This window comes from Siphateles boraxobius, unplaced genomic scaffold, assembly GCF_051911475.1.
Source record: "Siphateles boraxobius isolate OS27281-9 unplaced genomic scaffold, OSU_SipBor_1 11, whole genome shotgun sequence".
Classification (NCBI taxonomy): domain Eukaryota; kingdom Metazoa; phylum Chordata; class Actinopteri; order Cypriniformes; family Leuciscidae; genus Siphateles; species Siphateles boraxobius.
Window position 1 is genome coordinate 9,100,089 of NW_027508711.1, and position 10,231 is coordinate 9,110,319.

At 36.4% G+C, this 10,231-nt stretch overlaps 1 protein-coding gene across 5 annotated transcripts; it reads left to right on the forward strand.

Moving 5' to 3' along the window:
• Window positions 1–473: 473 nt before the first annotated feature.
• Window positions 474–9,918, forward strand: pimreg (PICALM interacting mitotic regulator). Of its 5 annotated transcripts, XM_077194887.1 has the most exons (7): window positions 474–597; window positions 691–749; window positions 1,237–1,553; window positions 2,226–2,533; window positions 3,826–3,921; window positions 4,626–4,657; window positions 8,885–9,918. In XM_077194887.1, the coding sequence occupies exons 3-6, from the start codon at window positions 1,263–1,265 to the stop codon at window positions 4,648–4,650; spliced, it is 720 nt and encodes a 239-aa protein (XP_077051002.1). In that variant the 5' UTR covers window positions 474–597; window positions 691–749; window positions 1,237–1,262; the 3' UTR covers window positions 4,651–4,657; window positions 8,885–9,918. The 5 variants fall into 5 exon arrangements, with proteins under 5 accessions (XP_077051002.1, XP_077050975.1, XP_077050983.1 ...); XM_077194860.1 differs by lacking the exon at window positions 4,626–4,657; XM_077194868.1 differs by lacking the exon at window positions 691–749 and having other exon boundaries at window positions 4,620–4,657.
• Window positions 9,919–10,231: the final 313 nt, after the last annotated feature.

The window sequence follows — 10,231 nt, forward strand, 5'->3', positions numbered from 1 at the left end:
ATATATGCGCATATATCCCCATATAGTTTCTTTCCATGTGGGGCAATGAATCTAAAATATATGAAAGTTTAATTTTTATCATTACATTATGGAAAATAATGAACTTATCACAATATGGTAATTTTTTGAGAAGGACCTGTATTTGTTGGACATTTAGTTACTTATTTGTTTATTAGTTGACTATAAGCACAAGCTTTAGAACGTTAAACAATACTAACTTAATGATCACAGCTGTTAAATATTTTGGGATAATTATGCATTTGAGACATTTCATAAGACGTTTTGCAATCATTCGAGGTGGTTTATTCACGATGAGCTTTGGTATTTCTGTATTTAACAGTTTGAAAGTGGTCTCTTTGTCTCTATGAATATAGACAGTTTATCATAACAATACAAGCGTTCCAAAAAACGCGGGTTACGTCACATTTAGATTGCGACGCAACTGAATGTTCGGCCAATCAGAGTGGAGGAACGGGACACAGTGGGCGGAGTCTGACTTCCAGAGGGAGCGGTTCGCCAAATTCAAACATCCAGCCTCTCGAAACAAAGTAAAGGATAGTTTGACTTCAAAAGACTCTGCGATTTGGGAAAAGAACGGTAAGTTTTAATGTTAACGTCATGGTCAATGCAAAATCTTCTAGACGTATTTGTTGTGTAAAGCAGTTGTTGTTTTTGTTCGATGTTGCGTAGAGTCGCTAACTTTTTGAATGATCAGATCAATGCTTTGTGCTCTTCTACTCTGCGTTAACGTTATAGCATTTTGGAGAATGATCTTCAGTTTCATTTTATTATCACTCACCGCGATTTACTATTTATTTTACAAACATACGTTTATTTAGGCTATCATTTGAAACCGAGGGGCAGATCTTCACAGAGTTCCTCCCACAGTCGTGGAAAACCTGGAAAAGTAGCCTAACGTAATGGTGAATAAAATCTTAAAAGTCACACACATTTCTTACGTGAATATTAGGCTATTTGTTCTACACGGTGGACTTAAAATTACGCTAATTTTAACAGAAAAGGGAAAATGTTACAGTAACAACCTGTTGTTTTGTATACTGCTACAGTGATTTTTTTTTTAGAGAATGCATTGTTGCTGTAAAAAGCAATAAAATGATACTCCATTTTGCAGTATACGTATAAAGTCAATGTACTATTTATTCAACAAGACAACACAAAGGCTTACACTTTTACCGTAAAGTAGGCTATTTTAAAGGCTTTTTTTTTTGCAAATAGGCATTTTTACATCTCCCTGAGATTTCATGATGACGTCCACTATTGTGAGCGGGGTCTGGAGGTCGCATGCTGTCCTCGATGAGTCAGAGCCCGACAGCTCGCCCGAAGCGCCGCAGCAGTTTAAGAAGATGCGCTCCACCAGCTCGCTGAATTCACTGAGAATGTCTCTGCGCAAGCGTTTGCCCCTGAAACCAGTGCAGTCCAACATCAACATCTCGGAGAACCCCACCTGGGAGTCACTAAAGATAAACCAAAAGACCAGTGTGGTCCGCAAAATGACCCGTAGTGCAAAAAACTCCATTGGAAACGTCTGTCAGGTGTGCTTAATTTTTCTTTGAAACTGAATGCACATTCATTCAATCACTTGTTATTGACCTTATTCACATCAGCGCCATCTTTGATTTTAAACAAGAATGAAAACGAGGCTGTGAGGAACATAGGCTGCATCTGAAATTGCATACTTCCCTACTATATACTAGGCGAAAAACAGTATGTGACAAAATGAGTGGAGAGGTGAGATTTTGCATATTATGGACACTTTACTATCCCATGAGGCCATGGGAGAGATTTGTGAATGACAGTAAAGCGACATTATTTTTTTAATTTGATTTGTTAGTTCAATTGCAGAAAAGTACAGTGCAAAAAATACAAGGCATTGTGGTACAATTCATAGTATGTACGCAGCCATATCTCTGTAGTGGGTTGTACTGTTATTTAATGTGTTTCTGGATTGTTCTGCTGATAAAATACTGCAAAAATATCTTTCCAAGAAATTTCTGTAGTCAAAAAACTCCAGACAACATGAGCTGTGGAAAATTATAAGTGATATAGGAGCTTTTTTCGGTGCATGCCATTGAAAACACGGTAAGTCTATCCCTCACAGCATCGCTTTCATACCTGTTATGGCGCTGCTCAGGTCTATAGTTATTCATGATAAACAAATGTTTATTTACCCTCTCAAAAAATCAATATTTTCATCTTCTAATCAGAAGTTTCAAAGGAGCAGACAGCCACGTCAGGAGTGTCTGGTCATGACGCCTGGTAGAACATCAGGTGGAGAGGAGTATGATTGCACTGGGGCATCGGAAACCCCAAAGCGATCTGCCGCCCGTACTACCATCACCCCCAGGCGAACTCCAAGGTCAACCAGCAAGCGGAGTCCTCGAGGGGCCTGTACCCCAGACGCCAGTGCACGTGGTGTTAGGACGGTGAAGACCAGGGGCACCAGGAGGCAGCTGGTGCGAATGGCTGCACTCAGAAGCCCTTTTGCATCACCAAACACAATGAACAGCAGGAGGTGAGACTGCACAGCTGCACCCACACATTGCATTTTTGCTGATTTTAAATTGTTTAGTGTCCCCATGAAATCATGTGACGACAGCATTTTTCTTTATTGGGAAGTTGCATGGGCAATATTTAAAGAATTAATCTTTTTTTTTTGTAAATAGGCCATTATGTCACTGATGTGAACTGTGATTTGGTACTTGCAGGTGAAGGGGAAGGAATGTGTGTAGTGCAGGATGAGACATCAGGATTTGTGTTCTTTTTTTTTCTTTTTTTTTAAGAGAGTGACTATTGTATGTAGCCTACTGTGCAGAGTATTACAATTTTCTGCATGAAAGGAATACCCTGGGGACTAACTACATTTGCCAAAATATGTTGTGTAACAATTGAGCACACTGTGTAAAACACTAGATTCCATTATTCTCTTTTTTACTATTCATTTTAATTAGATTAGATGGTCAAATATTTAGACATTTTATGCAAAATTGAACAAAAAAGTAAAATAACAGTAACTATTTCAAAGATGTTGGACGCTGGATTCAGTGTTATTTTAGTATCATTGAGATACTATTGTTGTAAATATTTAAAAAAAAATAGTTTTTACTTTAATTTTAGTTTTTAGTAATTTTGTTGTTTTGTCATTTTTCTTTTTTCTCTTTTTTTTTAATGTGTCTTATTCCAGTTTTAGTTATACTAAGTGAAAATGAGAAATGTTGCCTTGGGGAACTAGCTCCTTTTTTTATTTCAGTTAAAGTTTATTTTATTTCAAGTAACACATTTGTTATGGTTTTAGTAAACTAAAATCACCATGAGCTGGATATTTGCCATCATCTAACGCTCACTAAAAGTTTTAAAAATAATAATTTAATAACACTGTTAAATGTAATCTTTGGCAAAATATCCATTTTCATATTGTACATTATAATGATGCCTGATGCCTGAATCTCGTAGCATTCAATGTGATTAATTTTAGTTTTCAGTATCTTATCTTTTAGTAGTTTAATTTAAACATAATAGTATCTTTGTTATATGTTATAAGTTATAAGTCCATAACATAAAAATATTTATCGGCCAGATTTGTAGTAATGGTGCCTGACCCTCCCTAAACTGTACAGTATGCTTGTATTCCATTCCAAACATAGCCCATGCCTGTAGATTTTAAAATGTCTGACAGCTAATTTTGTCAACGCTTGGGAGAACATTAGCATATAGATGACCTTAATGCCACAAAACATTAGGGATGACAAGAACAGATATGAACGTAACACATGATATCACATAATGGTTCTCCCCATCCCATGACAGGCAGTTTGATGAGGATCTGGATTGTGTGTCCAAAGGCCTAGGGAGGCTAAAACGTCTCTCTCAAGCCTTTGATGATGTGATTTGGAAAGATGACGGGTGAGTATAAAAAAGATTTCGATAAAATGTTAATTCTGTAAAAAAAACAAAATAAATTTATTTCTGTCAGGTCATGGGATAGGGTGTGCTCACTCAGGCACAATGTGGTCCCAGTTCCCGCTTATGACATCTGGCCATTTCCTGTTTGTAGTTTGGGAGGGTGCACCTCCCAGACCCCAACGTTTCACTAGACAGCAGCTGCTCCGTACCGAAACCTCCTTAAAAATCCTTTATGTTGAGCCGCTTAAAAGTTCCTGCACTTCGAGTGGTTTGCTTTTGGGAATTGTTGTCTGTTGCTGGAACAACTGTTTTAATCTAAGGGTTATTTTTTAAGATATTTGGGTTGTTACAGTTGGAAGATATTTTGTTTGCTCTGGTATGTAAGACTTTTATAATGCAGTGCTAGTCTTAATATCTTCCAGCCCTTCCTCCTTATCCGAGGGACCCTGTTCCCTCCCCTTTTTGAATTCCACACATAACTTTCCTCCCGCCAAGATTTTCAAATGGCTCAAAAGTCTCATTCCTTGGTTGGGCAGTCAGTTACTCTTAATCAATCCAGCTAAAGTGGTGATGATGGGATTTTAGGGCTGATTTAAATCTGCTATATTGCAGTCAACAAATTCAAGGCTTTCAGGCATGATCACTTGTAATATTTTTCTGAATTAAGTCCATTTATTATTTCTCTTCTATTCTGCAAGCGACAGGTTCAGGGAGTGTCTTATGGATTAAAGCTAAGGTAAATGTTTTTAAGTATCTTTCTGAAGTTCTGCTTGAAAACATACTTGTGCAAAAATGTTATGTTTATTCCATTATGTGAGTGTTTGTCCAATCTAAGAAGTTAACTTTAGCTCACTGGTCTGATTCGTGCAGTCAGTGCCGCACTAAAGCCTATTTGTATTGCATGATTAGTAATTAACCTACACCAAACATGATTTAAGGAGCTTTACTTTCTAATATCATGCACTAAAAGGCACCTTACAACACACTTTACGATGGCTGCTGCTTGATTTGCCCATTTCCTTCCAATTTTTTTACCATTATTTTACTTCTATATTGTTATTCATCGTGCCAGTTCAAACAGATTCTTCAGCTCAGTACATTTTGAAGGCAAAAAAATGGCATCTTAGATGATTAATGTTCCAGTTCACAAGTCTGTTGCTCCTTTTTTCTTGTGTAACACTAAACGAGTTATTGTTAAAATGCCAAAGCTGCACATTTCCATACACTGAAAATTAATCTGCATGCTGACAACTGCATTTTTGCTTGTTTCATTTAAAAATAATTAGTACTGTCCACTCAATTAATATGGATTAATCGGACCTAACATAACATTTTGTAAATATATAATGTGTTTGTGTCTTTGTGTGTGTATTTACAAACTTTTATGTTAAATGTGATTTATCATAATTAATCAATTTGACAGCACTAAAAATAATATATAACATTGGGATTTGAACACTAAACTCTAACTAACATAACTTTCACTCGTGTAAATAACTGTTAATATGTGTTTTCTTTAGTCATGGTGTATTGACCAAATCCCACTATCCCCCTTCCTCAATGCCTGATCAATAACCTATCTTGTCCTTGCTAATCAAAAGTGATTTTTATAACCAGATACCACTAAGCTTGTAGGCTAAAGCCCAAAGTACTTTGTTTTTTTATGCATAATCTAGGGTGCACGTACAGAACACATGTACATTTTGTCATCATCATAGTATGCACTTATTGTACATGAACAGCCCAATTTTTCTAACTGCACATATGCAATTTTTATTACGTGAAATAAAATAAAGATTAATTGAAATAAAATGTACATACAAAAATTTTATTTCAGCTTGTTGCTAAAGCAACATTTCTCATTTTCACTTAGTTATATTTATATACATATATAAAACTATAGTGATTTTTATATACATATATAAAATAGCATCTTAATACTCTGATACCACTGGTGTCGACCACCTGAGTTCACACAATTTATCAAATGAAGAATACTTTGAAAAGCTGCTTATTCACCTGTACACATGCTAGCAAACTGCTTATTCACCTGTACACATGCTAGCAAACGAGTCTTTTGTAACCAGTTAGGACTAATAATTTAAACTTAATTTAGAGGTACACTATGTAAGTTTTGGCCCTGTAGCGGATTTAAAAAAACTGCATGAATTGAACATTGATTTGGTTGTGCTTTGGCTCTGCATGACTGTATGGATGAATATGGTTATCCTACTGCTTCTAAAACATTCACTAGTAGGCTTAAGGTTTATATAAGGTTTATATGGTTTATATAACCAGTTTAGATGAAAATGATCTTAAGCTGACTAGCTGAAGATGTTACTGTTGCAATACCCAATAATAGACACGGTAATTCCTTGAAAATAAATTTTTCACAATTTAATGCTTTACAATGAACTCTGTTATGGCTCGTTTCCACTGAGCAGTACGGTACAGTACGGTTCGGGTCGGGTCAGTAAACCATGATCCAGCTAGCGTTTCCACCGCCAACAGTACCCTACTTGATAGGCGTGGTGTTTGCCGGAAAGAAGCCATCAACGTCATTTTTGCGCGAAGAAGAAAGCGACAAAGTAAACACCAATGGATGGCATACAGCAGATCTTGTCCTTGCTTCTCGGCATGTTTGTCACAAGAAGACAAGCGCCGAAATAAGGCATTTCTCAATACCAAGTATGTAAAGTTCTCAGCGGAAGGACTCCTGAGGACACGAGTCCGGTAATTCTCCAAATGGAACAGCGCATTCGTGAAAGCGTCACTCAGCTCGCTCTGCATGTACATTTTCGGTAACAATAAAAATAAAACACCACTCTGCCTCTTTTAGTTTTCATTTAAATAAATTTTAAACATTATAGGCACACAAATGTGGTTCAGGCAATGTATAGACCTGATTATATTATTCACTGCATGTTTAACGTTAGCCTATTTATAAAAAAACGAAATATAAAACACAACCCTGCATCTTTTCGTTTTTAAATTTAAAAAAAAATATTAAACATATTCCAGGCAATTTGTGCATTAGTACAAATTTTGCAATAAACAACATTACAGTGATAATCTTGTAATAAAAAATGACAAAACTCAACCTTATCTCTTTTTGTTAAATTTCAGTTTTATCAGTAATAGCCATTATAAAAGTATAAGTAAAAGGTAACGTTACAAGAAGCTATACAATAAGAAATAAAGCAAACAATTCAGTCAAATATACAAATTCAGCGCTAGTCTAACGTTAACGTTACAATGGAAAAGTTATAGCCTAAATATATGAAACTTCACTTAGCCCTCAGCCAAAACGATTGGCCTGGGAACGAATTATCGATTCACGAGACCAAAGATCACCCGTTAGATATACACAAGACAAATTACCACTACAGAGTCAGCGGCAAACGTCAGAACGACTAGACGAGTAAAGGCTATTTCAGGCGGGGAACATGAGCGCCGAGCGCCCGGTGATCCCTGGAATGGATCAAATTATCATAAATCATTATAAATAAACCGCAGATTTGAGCTTTAAACAACTACATTCTTGCCTCAAAAACTCTTAAAACTACATTTCGTGAAAGAATAACCGTAGTATTACATTCCAACTGTATATTAAAATATGGCGCTTATGTTGTCATTCCCCTTGTAGCACGCGCAAGTGATGATACTCTGTCAACCAATCAGCGTTCTGCAGTGAGTCTAGCTCCACCCTTTAGTACCGTACCACTGTGCTAGGTACCCCAACGGAAGGGTGCCCAAAAAGTGGTACGGTACGGTTCGGCTTTTTGGTACCATTCACAACTTTTGACAGTGGAAACGCAAATAATTGCGTACCGTACCGAACTGTACCGTACCGAACTGTACTGTACCGTACCGCTCAGTGGAAACGAGACCATTAGAGAGCTACATACGACTATTGCTATTTTCATTAAAATACCTTACTGACCTGATGAGTAATAAAGACACCATCTCCGCATCGCTTTTACAACATCTCAAATCCCTGTTCTCACCATCTCCGAAACACCTTGATTCTTGTTTTATTACGAGTTCTGTCGCGTTCTCTCTTTGCCAGCAGACTGTCCTCTGTTCCGCGTTTTTTTTTTTTAAGAAGGTGATTCCCCGGAGGTTTGAGATTTAGCGCCTCCACGTCAAACTTCGCTAGTTATGACAACTTATCTATGCCACTCCCACACCATACACGCGTCAAAATAGCAGGAGCAAATTTTCTGTTTACAGATATGACTAGACGGGCGAGTGACATTTATGCAATTACCCACAAAAAACATCCCGCTTGGTCTAAAATATAAACACTTATAATAGGCTTTCCATAGTGAATCAGGGTAGGACAAAAATATGTTTTGGAAGAAGGATTGGTGATGTATTGACTTATGTTAATTTTAAACAAAATGGTAAAATTTGTAAAATTGAAAAATGTCTAAAATTTCTAGTGTCCATGTGGCGATTCGTGCTCTATTTTTTTAAGTAAACTTTGAAAGCCTCTGCATTCGGCTGCAAGCGTTTGCATAAAAACTTTATTTTGACTCCGGTCTTAAAGTCAGCATAGTTGCGATCGTTTTCTTACGTTTTGTGACATATCCAAATGAGACCGCTTCTGGAATAAGAAAAATATAAGACAGGACTTGATTTTATCCTTCGGGAATAAATTGGATCCTTGGAATTTGGCTAGTTGCCAGCTAAATGGAGGCAGATGTGAATGCCTGTTTGCTGTCAGTTGTGGAGGATATTAAGCTCCACCCTCCACCAACGCACGTCAATAAGAGAACAGACGCTGTTGTATTTTAAGAAAATAATGTGCACAGATAAATCATTTATAATAAGCACTGCTACGTTGTGTGTAAAAAAAAAAAATAAGAAGATAGAATTGCCTAATTTGATTTCATGATCTCCAAAGCACCTTACTTCATCCCACATTTAACTTTAACCATTGATGATGATGTGATTGCAGGGTCCAGGCCTTGGAGCACTACAAAGGGGTCATGAGCAAGAGCTACAGCACGACCAAGAGCCACATTTCCAGAGGACTGAACAGGGCTTCCATCCGAAAACAGACACAGCGCATACAGCAGTCCGTAAGCAGCTGGACTGATGTGGCCATGTCAAACATCCGCAAAGCCACTTAGAGGCAACTGTTTTCCTTATGCTATGTATGTTGTCTTGTTTCTCAGTATATGCCAGAAGAGGCCTTGTCCAGTATTTTGAAGGGACACTTTTCTTATCTGTCTGTATCTTTTAATGGGCAACTGAATATACTGTATCACTATATGAAAACATTTCCATTTATAGCTGCTGATTTTCAGATTTATGTGCATGATTTAATTAATGCACATTCATGGCTCAGTGTGCTCGACATACTGAAGCATTTACAGTATTTAAAACTATTTGTTCTGTGAAAATCCACCAAAAGATGTGAATACAAAATGTAAGCATATTAAAAATGAATGCGTGGAAAGGTCAAAGAATTAGGAAAAATGCTAAATGTTATTCATCAAAAACAAACCATATTTAGGTTGTTTTCTTTTGCAAAAATATCCAATATCACTACCGAACACTAAACTGACATGGTTAGATAGTGTCTTAACTGAGGGAAATGTTACTAACGTTACTGTTTATTAACTGTTTTAACCTATTTAGTTGAAGTTTATTAACAGTGTTTTACTGCTTTGGTACTTAACTGAGTGTACTGCAAGGCATTAGTATTTGTGTATCAGGAGGAAACAATGCAAAGTATGCAATAATTTTACTATTTCACCAAGCAAATATACTGCTATTGTTAATATTATGAAAGACACCATAATCACAGATTGTACTCACAATATAGTGATCTGTAAACATTGCCAAAGAAGAATAAGAGTGACTTTGTTTCAAAGCTGAAATGTTTACAGTTATTTCACTTTGCATTATGATTTGTTAAAAAAAGGACAAAAACAGCAGAATTGTTTGCTTTTTTATATTTAATAAAAAAACTTTTCCATAATTAACTAATTTGACTGGTTTCTTATTTTTCATCATCATTTTTTAAGTATCAATTGGGATTTTTCTTCACATCTTACTATGTAAAGGACTAGAAGCTGCAAAGTATACGGTTCAGAGCAGTTCAGTCCTATTACTTGGATTTCCTTTTTCTTGTGCTTTATTAACTTACGTTAAAATGCACTGAAAAATAACAGCGGTCTAATGTGATTTTTTTTTAAAGGCTGCTTTATTGGTCTATTTTAAGGATGGAAAATGTTTAAAACTCCAGAGGGAGCAGCTGTAAAACCACCTGCAAGATTTCAGCTCAGTATAACCATTT